Here is a 26,919-nt window from a genome sequence, read left to right on the forward strand (position 1 = left end):
CTAGAAAATAGCTCACTGGTTAAAAGTACTTGCTCAATTTCAGTGCAAACATGGCAGCTCGCTAACCAGTAACTCCAGTTCAAGGGGATCCAATCCCCCTCTTCTGGCCTCCATGGAGTAGGCACATGTGTGGTACATAGGCATACATGCAGGCAAACACTCATGCTTGATTTTTTTTTAAAAGGGGATTGAGTGGAGTAGTCATACAGAAACATACAGTGTTATTGGAAATGGACCCCTGGTGCATACACACACACACACACACACACACACACACACACACGCACACACGCACACACACACACGAACTAGAAAGAAAAGGCATGTGGCAGGGGGACAGTATAGCAATCTAATGACTCAAAGTTTGAGTATTTTTGTCTGTGTACTTAGTTGGTAGGATAAGCGTTTAAAAAGAAACCCTTGAAGATCACTTTTTTAGCTCACGTAATTCTCACCTACATTAATAATGTTTTCTAATTTAAAGCAAATGCTGTAATGAAGGAGATTTTTAAATCTTTATTAAAGATCTCACTTCCGAGCAGTATGCTCTGCTGAAAGAAAAGGGAAGCACTGATCATCCTGGGGTGGTGTGGGATTCATTGTTCCTCAAGCAGGTGATCCTTTCACTGTCCCATTGATGGGACATGTTTCCGGTGTTAACGGAGAAAATATAGAGTGCCGATGATGCCTGGAGTAATAGAAGCAGGCTTAGGAGGAGAACAAAGGGAGGGGGGGTGGAGCAGGGGTGGGGTGGGATGGTGCACTGGATTGATCAGTGACTACATGCTATTCCATTCGAAGTCAACAAAACCTGTCTTCAGACTCAGGTTTACCATAGACAGCATCATCTTCTGCATTCAGTGGACTCATCCCAAAGTTGACAGTGTATGTCAAGCAAAGCTCAGTTTCCAAAGTGGTAGTCCCAAACCAGGCTCCGGGATATACACCTCGAGATAGGCATGACTCTACCACGTTGACACTTGTTGTTTTGGGGTTGAGAGTCCAGCTCACCCGCAACCCCATACACAACCTGCACAGCCTGATGACAGTGGGGATACTCAGTTTCCCACAGAGACTGTAGACCCTATAAGGAAAGAACCTTGGGAACTGGTATATCTCAATTTAAGGCAGATTGTGCAGTCTTTCAACAAGGGGTTAGAGGGGGTCATTTGAGTAATACAAAGTTTGTAAGGGGGTTACTTTACTTTATTACAAATAATAAAATACATTTTAAATTAATGAAATGACTCAGGCTTATCTGATTGTGTCACAAGTGTTAACACATTGAAATCTCCACAATATCCAGAATGACTCCCCCCAACCCCAACTCCACCCCATCCTTCAAAAGTAGGACATAGCGTGATATTTTGTTGATAATATCAAGGCATGCCTTAAGCTACTATTTTACAGGTTTTTTTTCCCCCTGTGGAAGTCCTCAGAAAACAAGAGTGCCTGGGCCCTGTTACCCCAGAAGTACTGTCTCACCATTTCATGAATAAGCAAACACATTTTCACGGTGACCATTGAGCATGGACTGTCTCTGTGGAAAGAACCCTGAAAGATAAATGTGTCTGCAGACCCTGTGCCAACAACATGGCCTTCCAGGGAGGATACCCTAAGATGGCAGCTGCTCTCTCACTCAGTATTAGTTGAGGGAAACCAACATACTTCAGACCAAACAGGCTGTCTGGGGTAAGAAATTGAGGACTATATATCTCTTTAAAATATTCAAGTTCAAGGTGTTTCCAACTAATGTTCTAACCAAAGAAACTAAAGGGTGGCTGTTCAACTCATGGGTCACGCTGAGTTAACTTCAGGGTCTGACCCTGACTGGGAGGGTTTTACCTCATAATGTCTTTTATGCCAGGTACAAGTGACAGTGTTGAACGAAAAACCTTAACTACTGACCTCAGATCAGACTCAGAGCCTTTAAGTAGTATTTTATTACTGAACTTTGCAAAGAACTTAAGTAACTAAGTTAGAGAGAGAGGCTACCAAAATTCACCGATGCTGGGGACGACATGATATTTCTAACCCCTACCTCTAAGGCTATTCTAAAATGAAGCTGCAGTTGTCTGTGAAGTTTGCATCACCCTGGAGGGTTCATTCAGATGCTCTTCAGTGATCGGAGGTTGAGATCTGATTTCCTTTCAAAGAGGGAAACCAAGGACTCTGCACATCAAAAGATCAACATCTCTAGGAAGTTGAAGGTTTGGGACAGTCTTCTCGGACACTCGATGCCAAACACAAGGAAAGCAGCCACCAAAGCAACCAGAGCTGTGACACAGTCATCCACCTTCGTGAGCTTCTCTTTGTTCAGATACAGAGAAAATTCAAAGCTGTTGACGAAGAAAGGATTTGTAACTTCCAACACAGGCCTGGACACATGCACCTGAAAAGGGGAAAGCCGTCATTACCGCTGATATGTGAAACAGCTAAGTGATAAAGCCTGCCTGAATGCCAAACAATATAACAGTAAGTAAGCTAGTCACAGTTTAGCCTAATCATAAAATAAAATGACTGACATAGGCCCCTCACCTTGTACGTGAATCATATATAATGAGTGGCCATAAACATACTGCGTACCTTCTCATTCACAATGACAAAAAGGCTGGGCTCAACCCAAAAACATGTGGAAGGAGCAAACACATGGCAGTCATCGTCATATCTTTCAAAGCAAACACATCCAAGGTTTAAAAATGGCCGGTATTTTGGGGGGGGGGGCTGTGAAAACTGTACAAAAAGCTACTATTAAAATGTTGAGCTTGCTTTTCATTAAATTATCATCACCTTCCACTGTGTGAAACAAGTCTTCTTGGAAGAGTCTTTTACAATAATTTTTTGCATGTGTATGTGGTGGTCCATGTACGCATGTGTATACATGTTTACATGTGTGGGCACATGTGTGTTGGTGTGTATGCGGTGTGTGGAGACCCAAAGTTGACGTCAAGCATCTTCCTCCATTGCTCTTCAACTTATTTACTGGGCTGGGGTCACCGGCTGCATCTAGGGCTAGCACATCAGCTGGTCCAATTAGCCAGCTTGCCTCAGGATCCTGCCTCTGCCTCCCTAGTGCTGGATTTACAGATGCCCGCCACACCTGCCCAGCTTTGACATGGGTTCTGGGATCCAGAACACGAATCCTCATGCTTGCCCGGGAAACATTTAATCTGATCATCTCTTCACTGTCACAACCATTTTTAACCAAGAGTTTCTAATGAACCCTTCAAAACTTCAGGTTACCTGCAAGGCCAGGGCCAGCAAAGTCAAGAGTTCTGTGCTGTGTCCATTGGTCAGATTTTACAGTGTTTGATCTTGGTTCTATTATAAAAGCAAAAGGTGGGGCTGGGGATTTAGCTCAGTGGTAGAGCGCTTACCTAGGAAGCGCAAGGCCCTGGGTTCGGTCCCCAGCTCCGAAAAAAAGAACCAAAAAAAAAATAAATAAATAAATAAAATAAAAGCAAAAGGTACCAGTACCCATAATACAATTTTATAATGAATGTACTTTTTTAACCTAGGCTTTTTCTTTCCCTCATCTGATTTTTTTTTCCTGTCTCATTGAACTGCACTTAGTGTAATGAAGCTCTTCTGCTGGAGTTGCAGAAATGGCTGAGACCCCTCTCCCGCTCCCGCTCCCTGCCCCACCCTGGGGTTCACTAACACTGCAGCACCCCTTCGTCCGTGTACGGTTTCATCTTCTCTTGCAGTGCAGTGTTGATTGGATTGTCCAGCGCTGAAAAGGCAGCCAGTATATTTTCGGAGTAGGATTCCAGGACATGCCTTGTTTTCTTATAAATATCTGTTTTGTAAGAATTTAAACTTCTCTGAACATCTGGTGGAAGAGAGAAATAGATCTTTGAGGTCACAAGAAAAGGTTATTATCTTTCCAATATCAGAGTGTGGGTAGCTAGTTAATATTATACTAAGCTTCCATGAATAACACAATATAGTCCCAAGTTTTTAGTAGCTTAGTAGTGGACGCAGGCTGAGAGAGGAAAAGAGTAGAAGTCTGATGTGAACAGTCAAACAAAACTTAAATAAAAAAATTAGATATAAAATTAAAACTTTAGAGCTGGGCGGTGGTGACACAGGTCTTTAATCCCAGCACTCAGGAGGCAGAGGCAGGCAGATCTCTTGAGTTTGAGGTCATCATGGTTTATAGAGTGAATTTTAAGACAGCTAGGGCTACACAGAGAAACCCTGTCTTGGAACCCAAGAAAAAGAGGAGGAGGGGAGGAAGAGGAAGAGGAGAAAAAACTTAGGGAAACTTTTGTTCTATTTTATAGAATTGTCTGATTTTTAATACCAGAATGGAAAATAAGATAGATTACAAATGAAAACTTTGGATATAAATTCTACTAAATGAAAAATCACAAAATGTCTATTACACATGTATACTGATATGCACATGTATGTGCATAAAATTCTCAGCACATTTCTTTTTATAAACCACATTGTTGTCATTGTGGTTTATTTTTCTCAACTTGGCATAAATCTAGACGGAGCAGGGAAAGAGAGGATCTCATTAGACTGGCATGTGGGGGTGGTTGTGGGCATCTTCGTAATTCTAATCAATGTTGGAGGTCCATGGTGGCCCCTGCCCGGACAGTATAAGAAAGGTAGGCCAGGGGAGCGAGCTAGAAGCAGTGTTCCTGAAAGGTTTCTGCTCCAAGTTCCTGCTCCAGGTTTCCTGCCTCAGGTTTCCTGCCTTGGCTTCTCCTGATCATGGACCGTGCAACCTGTAAGCCAAATGAACTCTTTCCAAGTTGTTTCTGATCTGTGTTATTACAGCAACAGAAACTAAGCTAGGATAGCTATGTTTTAGCAGTGTCCAGCAAAAGGCAAACCTGGAACACTCCTGGCTTTTCAGAAACAGCTCTTGAAAAATACCCTATCTTAGGACCTAAGGATGGGTTTAAGAGACTGAAGACGAGTTTAACAATACATGTGCAGAGGAGCAGGACTCCAAGTTAAAGCAAATCCAATAGAAGCCTCTTGAATCCAAAACCACTTTTGCCTACATTTTCTAGAGGTTTCTAAATTTGGCCTCCCAGAGAATTCCACCCCTACTGCCCTTCCTCCTTAGTTGACTGATGAGGACACCAGACCTCCTAGTCATCTACACCAATGTGACTTAATTTTGTCCCCACTGTCTCTGAGACTGTACCATTTAATGTTGACCATGGAGCCTCATGGGTCCTTAGATATTTGAGTAAACCATAAGTTGATCAAGGTCTGAAAGTTAAGGCATTTGAAGCTGAGACTCATCCTCATCAGGGTACAGTGCTCTGGTCAGGCAGCTCTTGCTGAAGAGCTGAGGAGAGGAGCTGAGCTGAGTGTTAGGAAAGGCTCTCTTACTACACAGGCAGGAAAATGTGAGGAAGATCAAGTCAGCCTCTTCCCTGGGCCCAGGGCCCATTTTCTCCTTTATTTTGATATAATTTCCAGTTGATATTAAAGTTTAAATAAATAGAACTTACGGATGCCCTTCATGGAGTCCTACTAACAACAAACTATAGACAGGATGCTCCTTTGCCCCTTAATTTTCCTAAGTACAAAGACATTTAAGTTTGGGGGATCTAACTTTCTGGCTCATTCAGATTTGAAAAGTGGTTCATCAGTAAGTATCTTTTCTCTCTGTGTGATATTTCCCTAGAGCTTCTGCATTTGAAGTAAGGATCAGGAAAAGTAAATGGGAATTTGTCCCTATGTTAAAGATAACTATCTTTTCTCTTCCTTCCTTCCTTCCTTCCTTCCTTCCTTCCTTCCTTCCTTTCTTTTTCCTTTTATTTTTTTGTTTGTTGTTTTTGTTTTTGTTTCTGTCTTTTTTTTTTTTTTTTGGTATAAGTTTTCTTTGCTCCTTTATGTTCCTGGCTGTCCTAGAACTAGGTCTGTAGACCAGGCTGGCCTTGAACTTACAGAGATCCAACAGCCTCTGCCTCCTGAGTGCTGGGATTAAAGGCATGGGCAGCCACTTCCTTCAAAGATAATAACTTTTCTCAGTTGGTTAAGCTGGAATCTACCAGCTCTTTCCACTTCTCCATGTCTGAACTGTGTTGTATTTGAGAATGACTTTCTGTTATGTGTTGGACTTTTGACGGGAGGTTTTGCTAGAGAGGCTATGCATCCCAGAATGACTTGGGACTCTGTCCCAACTTGCCCCCTGCCCCCTGTCCCCTGTCCCCTGTCCCCTGCAAGTGCAGGGATTACCGAGGAGTGCCAGCACACCTGGCCAGCTCACTTAACTTCATCGACCAGATCGAATACCCGTTGACGCAAAAGTTGGTGTCTTTACTGCCAAGGGGCATTTGGCTTATCTGTCTTTTCCAAATGTATTATTAGTTGGCACTCTATTTACCACAGGGTAGAATTTTCTCTTCATCTACATTTATTTACTTATTTGTAACACAGCATACTAAAAATGCTAATAATACTAATAATAGCCTTCCCAACATTTCAGACTTATTGTGTGTGCATGGGTGTGTTTCTTAGCCACTGAATGCATTTGTCATTTAAGTGACTGTCAAGGTAGTGAGACATAAAAAAATCCATAACGGCTTATGTACCCCTGTATAAATAGAATCCACCATGCTGGTGAGATTTAGCCTAGCTCACAGGCTTTCTCTCACCTCTCTCTTTCCATGCTTCTCACTCTGCACCAGTTAGGTCCACTACTATCCTTAATGCAGATGCTTACAGACACCAAACTCCCAGTGGGTGACACCAGTGGTGGGAGAGCCCTTTCTCCACACCTTAAAACATTTTCCTTTGCTGCACACATTGGCAAGTTTCTGCTGACCAATCGTAACACCTTGGCTCCAGAACGTCTCCTCCCTCATCTCTGGGTGGACTGAGACAGCCGGTTCCTACCACAGCACCACTTTAATGTAACTAAGAGAGAATTGTTGAAGCTGCTTCTCAGAAAGGAGAACAGCACCTCAAAGGGCCTCTGGAAACTTGAGGGGTTTAATTTTTTTCTCCTTCCTCCTAAATCTTAACTCCATACTTGTCTTTTGTCATGGCCATACACCCCAGTGATATCCTGAAATTTTAGACAGTCTAATAAGTGATTTTTTTAATTGCTAAACTTTGTGTTAAAAGAATTTTAATGGAGATAACACTAATGTTTATGAGGTGATGAAGGGTCAGGGCGAACTGCTGGGTCCCATCCCTGATTGCCAGTGCTCTGGCTCAGCTCCTATATCTGGAGCACATCGACTCCAAGAAATGACAGAACAGCAGAGCCCTAAGGTCACTTTATGCCCTCGTTGATTTTTCTCAATTTGTTCCAAACTGAGTTCATCTGAGAAGAGGGAGACTCAGTTGAGAAAACACCTCTCTCAGGTTGGCCCATAAGGCAAGCTGCAGAGGGCAGTTTCTTGCTTGATGACATATGTGGGAAAGCCCAGATCATTGTGGGCAGTGCCACCCGTTAGGAAGCTGGTTCTGTGTTAAGAAAGCAAACTGAGCAAGCCAGCCCATGGTTTCTGCTTCAGTTCCTGCCTCTAGGTTCCATATTCCCGGTGATGAACTATGATATTACAGTGTACACCAAATAAGCCCTCTCTCACCCCAAATGGCTTTTGGCTATGGTCTTTCATCATAGAAATAGAAACCCTAACTAACTAAGACACTTTAAGAAATGATTTGATGTTATGAAAGAAATAGAAAAAAATATTGCTTGGGAAGAGTTCTGAGCATACTGTCTTAACTGTCTATGTGAGTGCAAAATGGAATTATTCATGTGAGAAAAAAAAACCATCTTAAGAATGTCCTTGAGAGGTGTTCAGCCCCCAATCATCTTTCTTCTTATTTCCAAAGTTTGACTCATCCTCTTGTCAACTTCTCTCCAGTCCCTGTCTGTTTTCACCTACGCTCACTGGAACCAGTTAATGTGTCATCCACCTCCGAGTCTAGGTAAACAGAATCTTCCTGTCAAAGATTTTCAAAGTGTCAGTGGCTCTCATGTTTCGGGGCAGTTGAAAACTTCGTGAAAACCCGGCTCTCGGAGAGGCTGCATGTCCGTCTTCTGGATGTATACCTAATTGTGTGTTGCCAAATGTATGTAATTTCACTTGGCCTTGAACATGGTTAACTAAGGGGCAGTCACTTATGAAAACAAATTAAATAGTTACTTACAATGAAATTCTAATCTATGCTCTTTTTAAAAAATTGTATTTGTTTTTATTTGTGGGTATGTATGTGTGCCTATAAATCTGTATGTATGCCACTATATCACTCCTGGTCATTATATGCTTGATGGGTTGGGAGTAGTTAGAGAATATCTCACACACCACTGGTAAAAACTTATAAGACAGCTTTGAGAAAGAAAGAAAGAAAACTTTCTATCAATTTCCTTTGGAGAAACTCAGTTAAGGACATTTGAACGGAAGCTAACAAACAGGCTAGCTCACCAGGATGTAGGCAGATGGCATCTGTAAGTGAACAAGACCAAAGAATTTGTGGGCTCTGACATCAAATGTTACAGATGTTAGGGAGACGTCGTGTCTACCTCTATGCCTGTGAGCTCAGTAGAACCAGCCAGACATAGATCAAGTGAATTCCTAGAGAAATGTAATTTAGAATGGCTTAGAATAAAGCTTCTCCCATTTTACTCAATTTTATTAGATAAAAATTGTTCCACAAAGAAAAGGAAGGGTTTTAGAGCTCAATTCTACCTAACCTTTGAAGCTGAATGCTCACAATTTATGTAAAGTTTGCTTGAGAATTGAGAGAGAGAGAGAGAGAGAGAGAGAGAGAGGAGAGAGAGAGCTCAGCTATTCTACAATGCCTCTCTGATGTGATCCTCAAATATAAAAGAACAGTGTGAGAGAGGAGAATTCAGAATAAAATGAAGAATTAGGTCAAAATACCAGGAACCAGGGACACTAACTTGGGCTTATCCCTGGAAGCACTGTCCGTTTGACATTGCAAAGGAACTAGGAACCTGAAGAGAAATGTGACTGATTTCCACATAGTATTTCACATGTTATCTTGCTAAAACCCAGTTTGGGAGCCACTGTTATGGAAAGGTTTGAGACAGAAGAGAGAAATGTAATGTTTTAAAAGCTCCATAATTTACTTGGCCTGTCCAAATATACATAAATATTACACAGTATCTGAGGCAGTTTGGAGTGAAAAACAGAATCATTTCCAATAATGTCGAAAAGCATTTCATATAGTTACACATACATTTATTATTTACAGAAAAATATTCATCAAAGTAAAAGGGTAAATTAAAAAATTATATTTATTGAACAAAAAGGTCTCAAGCTAGCATTGTTTTTGAATGACGAAGTTTTAAAAAATGATGCTCCTTAAAATCATAGTCATATCAAACATACTAAATTATATAATGTTATATATTATACTATATCATTCGACTATCTATTGAGACCAGGAACGAGAAACAGGTGCCAGAGAGATGGCTCAGTGGTTAAGGCACCTGCCAACAATCTGAGTCCACACCATGGAAGAGAGAACCAACTCCATCAAAGAGTTTTACCATGTAACCCAGGCTGGTCCCCAACCCTCAGTCCCCCTAACCCAGGTGGTTAAGTAATGCAGTTACAGGTAATGTGCCATCTCACTCAGCTAGAAAATATTTTTACTATTTCAAAAATAATAATAAATTGCCTTTACTGTAATGTAATGTAACGTAATATAAATCTATAAAAAGACATTCAAGACGTGCATGAAGAAAATTAGTTATAAATAGATGTAGGGGTTGGCTATTTACAGTTAGAGTCAGCTTTTAAGAAGTCATCTGTTTCCAAAACGATATAGACTCGACAACATTCCCGTTAATACATAAACTATCTGTGGTAGAGAGAAGTTAAAAAGCACTGACTCCTATTTCAGAAGACAGAGTTTGTTCCTAGAACCCATGTGTCACGTAACTCAAAACTGCCTGTAACTCAAGCTGCAGAGGATCTGGGTGCCTCCTTTTGGCTCTATGGATTCTTGCATGCATGTGCACTGACGTGCATGCAGACACAAATGCATACATAATTTTTTTTAAAAAAAAAGATATAATTATCAAGAGCACAACCAGCTAGTATCTTGATGATCAAATCCTAAAACTCACAAAAGACATAAAGCCCAAGAGTGGGCCAGTGTGATGGCTCAGCTGATGAACAGGACTGATAAACTGATGGCAACTTCTGGATCCTAGCAGGTGTCAAGAAAGAGCCAATTCAAGAGAGATGTCTTCTGACCTTCAGCTTGTACACACACACACACACACACACACACACACACACTCACACACCCCTACACACACCACACACACCACACAAAACACGCACACAAACACACACACTCACACAAAACACGCACACACTCACACACACACTCATACACACACTCACACACACATACCACACACACTCACACACCACACACACACTCACACACACACTCATACACACACTCACACACACATACCACACACACACTCACATACTCACACTCACACACACCACACACACATACACCACACACACTCTCACACACACACTCACACACATACCACATACACACACACACCACACACACACCACACACACACACCACACACACACACCACACACACATCCCCCCACACCACACATACACACACTCACACACACACAAACACACACACTCACACACACCACACATATACACACAAACACACACACACTCACACACACCACACACACCACACACACACACACAAGACATACACACACTCACACACATATACACACACCTATACACACACTCATACACACACACACACACAACACACACCCCCCACACGACACACACACAAACACGCATACTCACACACATATAAATACACACACACACATACACACTGTAAAATTCAAGGATAAGGCTCCTCTGGAAAACAATAATAAGATTATTATGATAACAATGTAATAAGAAGAGTGGAAGGTATCCAGATGTTCCTCAATGCACACTCAAAGAATGCAGCTATTGTTGGACAGAGCAACGGAGTACAAGACACTTTCAGACCAGAACTAGGAGCAGCAAAGGTGCACCACGGGTCCCCGGGGAGAGGAGAAGGGCTGTCTCACAAACACACAGCATTATTTTGCTCACAAAATAAAAAGAGTCCTTTATGATCTAAGAACTTTCATGTTAAAGGCAAAACTTTTTTTTAATTAAAGGAAATTAAAGAATATTTTTATCAGTTCAAGGTGGAAAAAGGTTTTCTGAAGGAACTAAATCAAAAGTGAGAAGACTGATAACCATAATTGCATTAAAACGACAACTATGTCGTAACACAAGCAGAAAGATGTTTAAAAGAAAAAACACAGACTGAGAGGAGATACTGACAATGGATATAATTGATAAAGCTCATATAAGTGAAATACTCATAAAATACATATGTATTTATGATTTTTGCAAATTAATAAGCTGACAAAAAATGTCAAGGGCATGAACAGGAATTTCTTCCATTTTTATTAAATTGGGTATTTCTTGTTTACAGTTCAAATGTTATTCCCTTCCCTGGTTTCCTGTCCATCAGCCCCCTAACCCCACCTCCCCTTCTATATGGGTGTTCCCCTCCCCATTCACTCCCCCTTCCACCCTCCCCAACAATCCCGTACACTGGGGTTCCATCCTTGGCAGGACCAAGGGCTTCCCCTTCCCCTGGTGCCCTTACTACGCTATTCACTGCTACCTATGCAGTTGGAGCCCAGGGTCAGTCTTTGGGTAGTGGCTTAGTCCCTGGAAGCTCTGGTTGGTTGGCATTGTTGTTCATATGGGGTCGCAAGCCCCTTCAGCTCCTTCAGACCTTTATGAACAGGAATTTCAAGGAGAAGTACATGTAAACTTTTTAGAAATATATGAAGAAATACCCAATTCATGAATAATTACCATGAAAATCAGGACTAATAAAACAATTTACTTTCAGGTTTGAGTATAAAAGGCATCTAATAAGTCTTGCTCAGGAAGTCAAATGTCTACAATCATTTAGGAAAACAATGTAACCCTGTCTTGCAAAGTTGCAGATTTGCACAATCTATAAACCAGCAGTCCTGCCCTGTGCAAAAGTCTTTGGCAAAAGTTCCTGCATATGTCCTAAAACTAAACCAGACACAAGTCAGAGGATGATGGGTAGGCAAGCATCCAGAGACAATGGGATTCCCTGTCACATTAGATTACTCAACCTGTGGAGAAAGAAAGAAATAGCAGCCTGATTGTATCCCAAAGACATCACAGCAAGTGGAAAAAAGGAAGTTATCCAATTCCATCATATCATGATTTCCTATCTATCTCAAAAATAAGTCATATGAAACAGTAATTCATTCCATACATAGATGACATGGAAATCACCGTCTTAAAAACCTGATAAAGGGTAACATAAAATCCAAGGCATGGTTACTTCCAAACACCGTGATGTTGGCAAGGCGAGTGCTGGGGGAGGGGAGGAAAACTCAGGTCCATGCAATTATCTAGTACCAGCAGCTATCTAGTGGTAAGCTAAATGCCAATCTTGGTGCCCATTTTGTCTCATATATTGTGTGCTTGTCACACACTGCACATTATTTTATATCTTCTCAAATATATAGAAAGTATTTCTTAAGTAAAATGAAATCTAAACTTGAGTTATATGCATGGCTTGCTACTATTTAAATATAATAAAATTTTGATGTTAATGATACTCACATTTATGCACGATGAACTTACCCATTATGACATCCCTTACCTATTATGATGCTGAAATATCTAGGCAGCTCCTATTGGATCGACTAATGGGACTAGCCATGGTTAGGGTTTAGGTACCAGATTGGGTATATTTCCTTACTAAATGAGTGCATCAGAATTTAAGTTCTCAATATTCTTCCCCTTTGAAAGATTTATCTGACATTAGATGTATTTTTAATGACATTGTCAGAGCTCAAAGGAACTTAGAAATTGGTTGGTCCAGGTCTCTCTCCTTAGGACAAAGACCTCCATCAGTCTTGGTTTCTCAAACACTAAGATGACCAGATTTTCTGGATGTTTCTGCTAGTGTAGACCTGCTTCTCTTGTTCCCTAAACCCATTCCTTAGCAGTGAACACTAGACAAGGGAATTCAGGGATGAGCCCCACTGGATTCTTACAGAACTGCAGCTGAGGTGTCTTTCATAAAGAATACGTGGGATGTACTCTCACAAGGAAAATGGAAAGGGAGAGGAAGACGGTATGAGGGATAAAGACACCACTCCTGCTCAGGGAGACAGGAAAGGACACTCCAGGACGGTGGCCTCAAGGGAGTCATCATGAATTAATGAGAAAGCGAACTGCTAGATTCAGACAGAGCGGATCTTCCTTTACTGCACTGGGACTTGTGGAGTGGCCTCTACAACCCCTGGGGATTCACTGAACCCCTCAGGGTTCAGTGCCAGCTGTCTGAAGTCTAGGCCGATGGCTAGGACAGAAATGAGAAGATGACTGTATCTAAATTAGATGGCAACAGACCATTGAGCCTACTTTTGAAAAGGGGAAAATACAGAATGGTTAAAAACAAATGTAATTGAACCTTTTCTTTTTTCTCGAAGGTGAATAAACTCAAGTTGAGTTTTAATAAACACACTCTCATTTTAGACTCTGCGATCTGAATGAATGATTCTGCAGAGACAGTGTCTTGTTAGAAGCCAAGCGTGGTGGCACACATCTGCCATCCGAGCGCTTGGAACCTAGAGGCAGGAGGATGAGAGTTTAAGCTCAGCTTTTGGCTACACAGGGAACTCAAAGCTAAACCAAGCTACCTGAGATCCAGCTTCAAGGACAGAATTGGGGCAGGAGAGATGACTTCAAGGTCAAGAGCTGGTCTCTCAGAGGACCTAAATTCGATTCCGAGCACCCATATGGCAGCTCACAATCCTGAGTAACTTCAAAGCCAAGGTATCGATACCAATGACCTCTTCTGGTTTCCAAGGGTCAGGCATGCATGCGGTACATGGATGATCAAGCAGACAAAATACCTACATACATACAATTTAGAATGACAATTGTGTGAACATTAATACCTTGATAAGATCAAGGACACCACTGTCATGCAGCTGACATACAGCGTATCATCTTTGAGTAGTAAAGTTCACGGTTTTAGACATTAAACCTCGTTACAGTGCTGTCTATATAATGTGACCTCGTGCTATACTGACAGATTGCATGAAGTAGTTTTAAAAAGTAGTGCTATTTTTATTTCAGAAGTTGGCAATGAGAAGGAAACGTGACCTGGCTTCTCTACAAAGGCGGAAGTGCTTCTGTTTTTCCGACTAACAATCACAGAGGGCAAATTCAGAGCTTTCCAGTAAGGTATGCTCTTTTCAAGACACCGTGTGTTTTTTCTAAAGCTGGAGTTTGCTTCCGTAGTAGGAGAGTTCCTTCATAAGGACGAGTGAAGCCTGCATATGGGTTATAACATTTGAAAAGACACTTGAACTTGCACAATTCGTAATTTGTTCTTAAATCATACTTAAACTTTGAATACGTGCGCTGTCTAAAAGAAATCTCATAATTTCACAGTAATTTCCACTCTGTCTGCATAATGATTTCTGAAAGGTCAAAGAGCTTTGTTTCTGATAGTGTTCTCTGTTGAGAATATTTTCAAGGAGTAAAACAATCTTTTCATGGTCAAAAAAAAAAAACCCTTTAAACATCATATTTTTAAAATTTCATTCTCCTTCAGGTATACTCTACTTCTACTGCACTGTGTAAAAAATGTCTGCTGCTACGCTTCTCTATCGAGCATCACCCTCTTCTCCTCTACCTTTTCCCCAAGGTTAAATAGACTTGAGGGACCCAACATGATAGGCACTAGGCACTCGTGGCTTCTGATGAGCTTAAACATGCCTGTCTCATTTGATGGCCATGCTGGTAATACTAGATTTCAAACGCAAGAGCAGAATGTAGACTATATCATTAATTTTTATAATGATCGCACATCGAAAAGGTAATATGGCAGCCGCAACTGGCTTAGTAAAAGATACTGATGTCAATTTCATATGCTTCTTCTTACCTTTTTTAGAAAGCTAGAAATTACCTCCGTGTTTCATGCTCTATTTTTGTTGGAGAGTGCCTCGTTGGAACTTCGGGGTGGGGGGTTGTTCAATCCAAATCCCAGTTGTGCCTGTTTTGAATGATCTGGTCACTAAGTAGAATTTGGGAATGATGCTTTCCCTTTTCATTCTGATCAGCTACCGGATTTAGCATGCAGGCCTGAGCCTCAAGCGATCAGCTTTGCCCAGTGCTGACTTGTAAAACTTCCCAGAATTGGTAAATTAGCTGCCTGGTGGGAATAATTGTATTGTATCTGGAATACAGTTAACCGTCAACATTTTTCTTGATTTTATGCTGTCTAGTTTGGTTTTGAACCGAGAGAGGGACATCTGTGGGAAGGATATAAAAATGAGTACTTATGCAATCAATCACCATGTGTCAGCTGCAGCAGGAAACAAACAGCCTTGCCACAGGAAACAGCCACAGGGACACTGCAAGGATTCCCAGACAGGCTTTGGCACAACTTGCAAGCTACTTTATTTCTGGGTCAAACCGAGTAGCACGAAATACCACTTCCCAGCTTTATACTCAGAAAGCGTGTACATACTAAATAAACAGGAAGAAAAGAGGAACGGTAAATACGGTGTCGATAACTTAACACGGTCCTCTCGCTCAATAAACTACCGCGATAGTTGGCAGAGCATTTTACATCCCGATGGGACAAATGTTTACTTCGGTTCTCCCATGTTTCAGACTCCAGGAAGTGTCCCTTACGAATGTCTTAGGAAGGGAAATGAAAAGTGCATGTGTTTATACGCAGGGAGATGTTTTGTTTTCCACTTTTAAAGCAGTTTTATTCTAGTACACGTCAGTGCTCCTCACAGATCTCCCTCACTGGCTACAGAACAAAGTCACAGACCGGAAGGACCAGCCAGTCCCTCAGGAATGTTTCCACCACTCCAGGAGAGTCAGAAAAGTCACAGGGAAGCAAGATGGAAGCCTGGCGTTCCCAGTGCTGATCAGGTTGGGCATGATTCTGCCATTAGAGCCACCAGATGGTGGCTGGAGACTATGCTAGCTAAAAAGGAGTTTGGTTTTTTTTAAATTTTCAGAAGCAATAGAAAAAAAGAATAATGTGATAATCAAAATATTATTCAACCATTTCTCTTTCTTCCTTCCTTCCTTCCTTCCTTTCTTTCTTTCTTTCTTTCTTTCTTTCTCCTTTCTTCCTTTCTTCCTTTCTTCCTTTCTTCCTTTCTTTCTTTCTTGATTGGGATTGAATTCAGATACTTGCACATGGTCATACCCGCACACAGACACTCACATACACTTAATATATATAATTAAAAATAATAAAGCTGGGCACAGGTCTTCCTGGTTGCTGCCGCTGCAGAGAGCCCGTGGGCAGCACCCCACTAGCGAACTTGAGCCTCGGGACCACAGGTAAGACCAACTTTTCTGCTGCAAGAAAGCTACCTGGTGAGCTTGGGACACACGGAAGCAGAATTCCTCTAGGACCAGGCACGTTCTGTGTTTACCGGAAGTCCCACACCCGCGGATCCCGGCCCGCAGCAGCTCTCTGCTCCCAGACCCGGTGAGAGAGAGAGACCTCACCGCCTGGTCAGGTGGGCACTCCTGAGGCTGCAGAGCGGAAGAGAACACCAACACTGCTCACCCCTGCCCACATCCCTGACCCAATAGGAAACTGTATAAGGCCTCTGGGCTCCCGTGGGGGAGGACCCAGGAGTGGCAGGACCCCTGCCTGAGACACCGCCAGAACCTGAAGGAAACAGACCGGATAAACAGTTCTCTGCACCCAAATCCCATGGGAGGGAGAGCTAAACCTTCAGAGAGGCGGACACGCCTGGGAAACCAGAAGAGACTGCTCTCTGCACACACATCTCGGACGCCAGAGGAAAAAGCCAAAGACCATCTGGAACCCTGGTGCACTGAAGCTCCCGGAAACGGCGGCACAGGTCTTCCTGGTTGCTGCCTCTGCAGAGAGCCCGTGGGCAGCACCCAACTAGCGAACTTGAGCCTCGGGACCACAGGTAAGACCAACTTGTATGCTGCAAGTGACCTGCCTGGTGAACTCAAGACACAGGCCCACAGGAACAGCTGAAGACCTGTACAGAGGAAAAACTACACGCACGAAAGCAGAACACTCTGTCCCCATAACTGGCTGAAAGAAAACAGTAAAACAGGTCTACAGCACTCCTGACACACAGGCTTATAGGGACAGTCTAGCCACTGTCAGAAATAGCAGAACAAAGTAACACTAGAGATAATCTGATGGCAAGAGGCAAGCACAGGAACCCAAGCAACAGAAACCAAGACTACATGCCACCATCGGAGCCCAATTCTCCCATCAAAACAAACATGGAATATCCAAACACACCAGAAAAGCAAGATCTAGTTTCAAAATCATTTTTGATCATGATGCTGGAGGACTTCAAAAAAGACGTGAAGAACTCCCTTAGAGAACAAGTAGAAGCCTACAGAGAGGAATCGCAAAAATGCCTGAAAGAATTCCAGGAAAACATAAATAAACAAGTAGAAGCCCATAGAGAGGAGACACAAAAATCCCTGAAAGAATTCCAGGAAAACATAAATAAACAAGTAGAAGCCCATAGAGAGGAGACACAAAAATCCCTGAAAGAATTCCAGGAAAGCATAAATAAACAAGTAGAAGCCCATAGAGAGGAGACACAAAAATCCCTGAAAGAATTCCAGGAAAACACAATCAAACAGTTGAATGAATTAAAAATGGAAATAGAGCTTTTCTGCCCGCTCCCCCCTCCCCCCCGAGCGCCGCTCCGGCTGCACCGCGCTCGCTCCGCACTGTCAGGCTAGCGCCACTGTCCCCAGCCGTCACCATGATCATCTACCGGGACCTCATCAGCCATGACGAGCTGTTCTCCGACATCTACAAGATCCAGGAGATCGCGGACGGGCTGTGCCTGGAGGTGGAGGGCAAGATGGTCAGTAGAACAGAGGGTGCCATCGATGATTCACTCATTGGTGGAAATGCTTCCGCTGAAGGTCCGGAGGGCGAAGGTACCAAAAGCACAGTAGTCACCGGTGTTGACATTGTCATGAACCATCACTTACAAGAAACCATCTTCACAAAAGAGGCCTACAAAAAGTATATCAAAGACTACATGAAATCACTCAAGGGCAAACTTGAAGAACAGAAACCAGAAAGGGTAAAGCCTTGTATGACTGGAGCTGCAGATCAAATTAAGCACATCCTTGCTAATTTCAATAACTACCAGTTTTTTATTGGTGAAAACATGAATCCAGATGGCATGGTTGCTCTCCTGGACTACCGTGAAGATGGTGTGACTCCATTCATGATTTTCTTTAAGGATGGCTTAGAGATGGAAAAATGTTAACAAATTGGATCTATCGCCTGTCACCATAATTGGCTGCTGCTTACCATCCATAAAACACCAGGACTTAGGACAAATGGGACTGATATCATCTTGACCTTTTATTTTGACCGTGATTTATTTGGAGTGGAGGCATTGTTTTTTTTTTTTTTTAAGAAAAAAAAAAAACCATGTCATGTGGGTTGTCTAAAAATAAAGTGCATTTAAATAAAAAAAAATGGAAATAGAAGCAATCAAGAAAGAACACATGGAAACAACCCTGGATATAGAAAACCAAAAGAAGAGACAAGGAGCTGTAGATACAAGCTTCACAAACAGAATACAAGAGATGGAAGAGAGAATCTCAGGAGCAGAAGATTCCATAGAAATCATTGACTCAACTGTCAAAGATAATGTAAAGCGGAAAAAGCTACTGGTCCAAAACATACAGGAAATCCAGGACTCAATGAGAAGATCAAACCTAAGGATAATAGGTATAGAAGAGAGAGAAGACTCCCAGCTCAAAGGACCAGTAAATATCTTCAACAAAATCATAGAAGAAAACTTCCCTAACCTAAAAAAAGAGATACCCATAGACACACAAGAAGCCTACAGAACTCCAAATAGATTGGACCAGAAAAGAAACACCTCCCGTCACATAATTGTCAAAACACCAAACGCACAAAATAAAGAAAGAATATTAAAAGCAGTAAGGGAAAAAGGTCAAGTAACATATAAAGGGAGACCTATCAGAATCACACCAGACTTCTCGCCAGAAACTATGAAGGCCAGAAGATCCTGGACTGATGTCATACAGACCCTAAGAGAACACAAATGCCAGCCCAGGTTACTGTATCCAGCAAAACTCTCAATTAACATTGATGGAGAAACCAAGATATTCCATGACAAAACCAAATTTACACAATATCTTTCTACAAATCCAGCACTACAAAGGATAATAAATGGTAAAGCCCAACATAAGGAGGCAAGCTATACCCTAGAAGAAGCAAGAAACTAATCGTCTTGGCAACAAAACAATGAGAAGAAAAGCACACAAACATAACCTCACATCCAAATATGAATATAACAGGAAGCAATAATCACTATTCCTTAATATCTCTCAACATCAATGGCCTCAACTCCCCAAGAAAAAGACGTAGATTAACAAACTGGATACGCAACGAGGACCCTGCATTCTGCTGCCTACAGGAAACACACCTCAGAGACAAAGACAGACACTACCTCAGAGTGAAAGGCTGGAAAACAACTTTCCAAGCAAATGGTCGGAAGAAGCAAGCTGGAGTAGCCATTCTAATATCAAATAAAATCAATTTTCAACTAAAAGTAATCAAAAAAGTTAAGGAAGGACACTTCATATTCATCAAAGGAAAAATCCACCAAGATGAACTCTCAATCCTAAATATCTATGCCCCAAATACAAGGGCACCTACATACGTAAAAGAAACCTTACTAAAGCTCAAAACACACATTGCACCTCACACAATAATAGTACGAGATTTCAACACCCCACTCTCATCAATGGACAGATCATGGAAACAGAAATTAAACAGTGATGTCGACAGACTAAGAGAAGTCATGAGCCAAATGGACTTAACGGATATTTATAGAACATTCTATCCTAAAGCAAAAGGATATACCTTCTTCTCAGCTCCTCATGGTACTTTCTCCAAAATTGACCATATAATTGGTCAAAAAACGGGCCTCAACAGGTAGAGAAAGATAGAAATAATCCCATGCGTGCTATCGGACCACCACGGCCTAAAACTGGTCTTTAATAACAATAAGGGAAGAATGCCCACATATACGTGGAAATTGAACAATGCTCTACTCAATGATAACCTGGTCAAGGAAGAAATAAAGAAAGAAATTAAAAACTTTTTAGAATTTAATGAAAATGAAGGTACAACATACCCAAACTTATGGGACACAATGAAAGCTGTGCTAAGAGGAAAACCCATAGCGCTGAGTGCCTGCAGAAAGAAACAGGAAAGAGCATATGTCAGCAGCTTGACAGCACACCCAAGAGCTCTAGAACAAAAAGAAGCAAATACACCCAGGAGGAGTAGAAGGCAGGAAATAATCAAACTCAGAGCTGAAATCAACCAAGTAGAAACAAAAAGGACCATAGAAAGAATCAACAGAACCAAAAGTTGGTTCTTTGAGAAAATCAACAAGATAGATAAACCCTTAGCCAGACTAACGAGAGGACACAGAGAGTGCGTCCAAATTAACAAAATCAGAAATGAAAAGGGAGACATAACTACAGATGCAGAGGAAATTCAAAAAATCATCAGATCTTACTATAAAAACCTATATTCAACAAAACTTGAAAATCTTCAGGAAATGGACAATTTCCTAGACAGATACCAGGTATCGAAGTTAAATCAGGAACAGATAAACCAGTTAAACAACCCCATAACTCCTAAGGAAATAGAAGCAGTCATTAAAGGTCTCCCAAACAAAAAGAGCCCAGGTCCAGACGGGTTTAGTGCAGAATTCTATCAAACCTTCATAGAAGACCTCATACCAATATTATCCAAACTATTCCACAAAATTGAAACAGATGGAGCACTACCGAATTCCTTCTACGAAGCCACAATTACTCTTATACCTCAACCACACAAAGACACAACAAAGAAAGAGAACTTCAGACCAATTTCCCTTATGAATATCGACGCAAAAATACTCAATAAAATTCTGGCAAACCGAATTCAAGAGCACATCAAAACAATCATCCACCATGATCAAGTAGGCTTCATCCCAGGCATGCAGGGATGGTTTAATATACGGAAAACCATCAACGTGATCCATTATATAAACAATCTGAAAGAACAGAACCACATGATCATTTCATTAGATGCTGAGAAAGCATTTGACAAAATTCAACACCCCTTCATGATAAAAGTCCTGGAAAGAATAGGAATTCAAGGCCCATACCTAAACATAGTAAAAGCCATATACAGCAAACCAGTTGCTAACATTAAACTAAATGGAGAGAAACTTGAAGCAATCCCACTAAAATCAGGGACTAGACAAGGCTGCCCACTCTCTCCCTACTTATTCAATATTGTTCTTGAAGTTCTAGCCAGAGCAATCAGACAACAAAAGGAGATCAAGGGGATACAGATCGGAAAAGAAGAGGTCAAAATATCACTATTTGCAGATGACATGATAGTATATTTAAGTGATCCCAAAAGTTCCACCAGAGAACTACTAAAGCTGATAAACAACTTCAGCAAAGTGGCTGGGTATAAAATTAACTCAAATAAATCAGTTGCCTTCCTCTATACAAAAGAGAAACAAGCCGAGAAAGAAATTAGGGAAACGACACCCTTCATAATAGACCCAAATAATATAAAGTACCTCGGGGTGACTTTAACCAAGCAAGTAAAAGATCTGTACAATAAGAACTTCAAGACACTGAGGAAAGAAATTGAAGAAGACCTCAGAAGATGGAAAGATCTCCCATGCTCATGGATTGGCAGGATTAATATAGTAAAAATGGCCATTTTACCAAAAGCAATCTACAGATTCAATGCAATCCCCATCAAAATACCAATCCAATTCTTCAAAGAGTTAGACAGAACAATTTGCAAATTCATCTGGAATAACAAAAAACCCAGGATAGCTAAAGCTATCCTCAACAATAAAAGGACTTCAGGGGGAATCACTATCCCTGAACTCAAGCAGTATTACAGAGCAATAGTGATAAAAAACTGCATGGTATTGGTACAGAGACAGACAGATAGACCAATGGAATAGAATTGAAGACCCAGAAATGAACCCACACACCTATGGTCACTTGATTTTTGACAAAGGAGCCAAAACCATCCAATGGAAAAAAGATAGCATTTTCAGCAAATGGTGCTGGTTCAACTGGAGGTCAACATGTAGAAGAATGCAGATCGATCCATGCTTATCACCCTGTACAAAGCTTAAGTCCAAGTGGATCAAGGACCTCCACATCAAACCAGACACACTCAAACTAATAGAAGAAAAACTAGGGAAGCATCTGGAACACATGGGCACTGGAAAAAATTTCCTGAACAAAACACCAGTGGCTTATGCTCTAAGATCAAGAATCGACAAATGGGATCTCATACAACTGCAAAGCTTCTGTAAGGCAAAGGACACTGTGGTTAGGACAAAACGGCAACCAACAGATTGGGAAAAGATCTTTACCAATCCTACAACAGATAGAGGCCTTATATCCAAAATATACAAAGAACTCAAGAAGTTAGACCGCAGGGAGACAAATAACCCTATTAAAAAATGGGGTTCAGAGCTAAACAAAGAATCCACAGCTGAGGAATGCCGAATGGCTGAGAAACACCTAAAGAAATGTTCAACATCTTTAGTCATAAGGGAAATGCAAATCAAAACAACCCTGAGATTTCACCTCACACCAGTGAGAATGGCTAAGATCAAAAACTCAGGTGACAGCAGATCCTGGCGAGGATGTGGAGAAAGAGGAACACTCCTCCATTGTTGGTGGGATTGCAGACTGGTAAAACCATTCTGGAAATCATTGTGGAGGTTCCTCAGAAAATTGGACATTGAACTGCCTGAGGATCCAGCTATACCTCTCTTGGGCATATACCCAAAAGATGCCTCAACATATAAAAGAGACACGTGCTCCACTATGTTCATCGCAGCCTTATTTATAATAGCCAGAAACTGGAAAGAACCCAGATGCCCTTCAACAGAGGAATGGATACAGAAAATGTGGTACATCTATACAATGGAATATTACTCAGCTATCAAAAACAACGAGTTTATGAAATTCGTAGGCAAATGGTTGGAACTGGAAAATATCATCCTGAGTGAGCTAACCCAATCACAGAAAGACATACATGGTATGCACTCATTGATAAGTGGCTATTAGCCCAAATGCTTGAATTACCTACCCTAGATCCCTAGAACAAACGAAACTCAAGACAGATGATCAAAATGTGAATGCTTCACTCCTTCTTTAAATGAGGAAAGAGAATACACTTGGCAGGGAAGGGAGAGGCAAAGATTAAAACAGAGACTGAAGGAACACCCATTCAGAGCCTGCCCCACATGTGGCCCATACATATACAGCCACCCAATTAGACAAGATGGATGAAGCAAAGAAGTGCAGACCGACAGGAGCCGGATGTAGATCGCTCCTGAGAGACACAGCCAGAATACAGCAAATACAGAGGCGAATGCCAGCAGCAAACCACTGAACTGAGAATAGGACCCCCGTTGAAGGAATCAGAGAAAGAACTGGAAGAACTTGAAGGGGCTCGAGACCCCATATGTACAACAATGCCAAGCAACCAGAGCTTCCAGGGACTAAGCCACTACCTAAAGACTATACATGGACTGACCCTGGACTCTGACCCCATAGGTAGCAATGAATATCCTAGTAAGAGCACCAGTGGAAGGGGAAGCCCTGGGTCCTGCTAAGACTGAACCCCCAGTGAACTAGACTATGGGGGGAGGGCGGCCATGGGGGGAGGGTTGGGAGGGGAACACCCATAAGGAAGGGGAGGGGGGAGGGGGATGTTTGCCCGGAAACCGGGAAAGGGAATAACACTTGAAATGTATATAAGAAATACTCAAGTTAATAAAAAAAAATAAAAAAAATAATAAAGCTGGGAGAGGGGTGCACACCTTTAATTTCAGAACTCGAGAGGCAAAGGCAGGCAGATTCTCTATGAATTCAAGGCCAGCCTAGTCTGCATAGCAAATTCCAGGACATCCAAGGATATATAGTAAGATCTTGTCTCAAAAATAAAATAGGAAGATAAAATGAGCAAATCTTTTCTTTAAAAGTGTGTGTATATCCCAGTGGCTTTGTTGGGGTGTTTAAAAGAGGCCCAGAGGCTCTCCAAGTGATCCTAAAAACGAATAAAGATTGTGTGGTCTCCAAGATCAAGTGTCCCTGGGTGCACCAGGTACCACTATCTATCCCTTTGCCAGACAACAGAGACACAACAGGGCTCATCCCTCCAGCCCTCTCCACACTGTCTCAGCAGCCTGTACAGGAGCAAGAGAGTGTTGGTATTGGTGTTCTTCCGGCTAGCCAGGGCTTACAAGCTTCTGTCCCAGTGCTCCACATCTATACAGCACCTCTGTCCTAGTCTAGATCTATGAGAAGCCACATGCTACCAAGTCATCCTGGAACCAGATGATAAGGAGAGGAGTCCTTTTTCCCCTTATTCTGAAGTAAGTCACCACCCACCGGTAATAGACACTGGCTTTACACTAAGCATGGCTGACAAGCGTTCAGTAACAACTATTAAGTAACAAATGCAGGGTGGGATGACAGGAGACCAAGAGAACAACAGAGGAGGAGAAAATGCCAGCAACATTCGGTCACCGAAGTTAAAGCATCTGGTTTGAGATTCTACACATTTATATGAACTCGCCTTCTTAGTCAGGGTCTCTATCGCTGAGATGAAACGCTATGATCAAAAGCAAGCTGGGGGAAAGGGGTTAATTTGGCTTCATCACCGAAGGAATTCAGGACAGGACTTCAAACAGAGCAGGAACCTGGAGGCAGGCGCTGATGCAGAGGTCACAGAGGGGTGCTGCTTAGTGGTTTGCTCAGCCTACTTTCTTATAGAACCCAGGGATGGCATCATCCACAATGGGCTGGGCCCTCCTCCTCCATCAATCACTAATGAAGAAAATGCCCTACATATGGAACTTATGGAGGCATTTTCTCAATTGAGCCTCCCTCCTTTCAGATGACTCTAGTGTGTGTGTGTCAAGTTGACAGAAGAGTGACCAGCACATTCACTAAGAAATATACAGTAAAATACAATTGAGAAAAGGAAACTAAACAGATTTAAATAGAAGAGTAAGCAAGCTGGTGAGATGGGTCATTGGTCAGAAGTGTGTACTGTACAAGCCTAGTGGCCTCGGTCTACTCCCTATAGCTGTCATGAAGATGGAAAGAGAGACCTGAGTCCACAAAGGTCTTCTCTGACCTCCACACAAGCACCGTGGCATGTACACGAGCACATACATCTACATGAACACTCATAATCAATTAATTTAAAAAGGGAAGGAAACATAGATAGTGGAACTATAAATAATCATCTGGTTCTGGATTATCTGGGCACATTTCAAGCCTCACGGCAGGCTACCGCTTCCCTATTCTCAGTCTTTCCCTTGTTTTCCCTTATTTCTTTTGACACCAAAAGTCAAATGCTTAGTAAGTGGTGGTGTGACTGCTGTACTGATACAAGACCAGACAAGCAGCAACACGAGGTCTGGAGGTTGGAAAGACATTTTTAAAGACAGCAAAACACTCAGCTTCTTGAGGGAGTGGTCTGGAGATGGAGCTTAGAATCCTGGCACAGTGAACTATGGTGCGCATGTTCTTAGTGGACCGTCAGAGGCACTCAAGTCCCCAGATGCACAGGTAGGGTACCAGTACTGCTCTTGCTTTGAGCACTATAGCTAAACAGCATAGTTTGCGCAGAGCCAAACTATGAGAGCATAGAAGGCAAGGAACAAGAGGTTCTGTCGAGAGTCACACAAGTGATTATGGATTATGGAAGTTTATGTGATAGGACTAAGAACCCCACATTCATTGCTTGAGACGCCATCCATTCTTGTGCCCTATCACCAAAGAAAGAAGTAACTGCAGAAAACCAATCAAATCAAATCAACCTCCTCGCCTCCTGAATCCCTTCCTTCAAGGGACCAATCCCTCTTCTCTGCCTTAGAATGTGTGGGTAGCTTCCTGCTTCTCGCCTGCTCTAACGTTTTGCATCTCTACAGCATATGAGATTTATTTATTTTTCTATAGTGTGGACATATTGTACCAGCCAAGAAACTTTTAAAATATGAGAATTACCCAACAATATCTAAGACCAAACACCTTTGATGTTCAAACCTTAAGAGAGCTATCAGAAGGTCAAAGTGGTGATTGAAAGTAATTTAGACAATCAGTATGAGGTACTAAAATCCATGACATAAATCCAGTGTATTGAGGGTCTGCCAACTTCCACAATCATGTTTATTCATTTTTTATCACTGCGGGAGCTGGAAAATATATAGAAATACATGGGTTCTGTGCTTCATTCCTTAAAAGCTTATGACTTTATAGAAGACAAAATCTGGTACAGAGAGGCACCAGACTTTAAGGAAACAGTAATTTACAGCTCCATTTGAAAAGTACGTAAATACTTTCAATGAGATTTCCTTCCCGGGAAAACTGTCGTTACTCAGATATAACCAATTTCTGTTTTAGTTTAGACAGCAGGAAAGTAAATATCTCTGTTTAATTACAAAATAAAGCCCAGTCCTGAAAAATTCAATTCCCTGTTCTGTTTAAATCAATGCCTCTGTGTAGGCCTTAGAGGTATCCATCCCATAATGTAGACGCCACTGAGAGTCTAGAAGAGAAGATACAGACACAGACACACAGACACACAGACATACAAACACACACACACACACACACACACACACACACACACACACACACACACACACACTGTAGTTCCAAATAATTCTAAGGTGTTTTGACAAGAGACAA

At 41.8% G+C, this 26,919-nt stretch overlaps 2 protein-coding genes across 2 annotated transcripts in view; one reads left to right on the forward strand and one right to left on the reverse strand.

Annotated features, from left to right (window-relative positions):
• Positions 1-11,150: 11,150 nt before the first annotated feature.
• The window catches only part of Samd3 (sterile alpha motif domain containing 3), a 47,450-nt gene continuing 31,681 nt past the window's right edge, over positions 11,151-26,919 (reverse strand). Inside the window, 1 exon segment of the mRNA NM_001172116.2 lies at positions 11,151-13,429. Coding sequence (NP_001165587.1) covers positions 13,418-13,429 — 12 coding nt within the window. The 3' untranslated portion in view covers positions 11,151-13,417.
• Positions 17,847-18,472, forward strand: Tpt1l3 (tumor protein, translationally-controlled 1 like 3). The gene has a single exon (XM_087604868.1). The coding sequence runs from the start codon at positions 17,880-17,882 to the stop codon at positions 18,396-18,398; it is 519 nt and encodes a 172-aa protein (XP_087460994.1). The 5' UTR covers positions 17,847-17,879; the 3' UTR covers positions 18,399-18,472.

This window comes from Rattus norvegicus, chromosome 1 (genome assembly GCF_021556685.1).
Source record: "Rattus norvegicus strain SHRSP/BbbUtx chromosome 1, alternate assembly SHRSP_T2T, whole genome shotgun sequence".
NCBI lineage: Eukaryota > Metazoa > Chordata > Mammalia > Rodentia > Muridae > Rattus > Rattus norvegicus.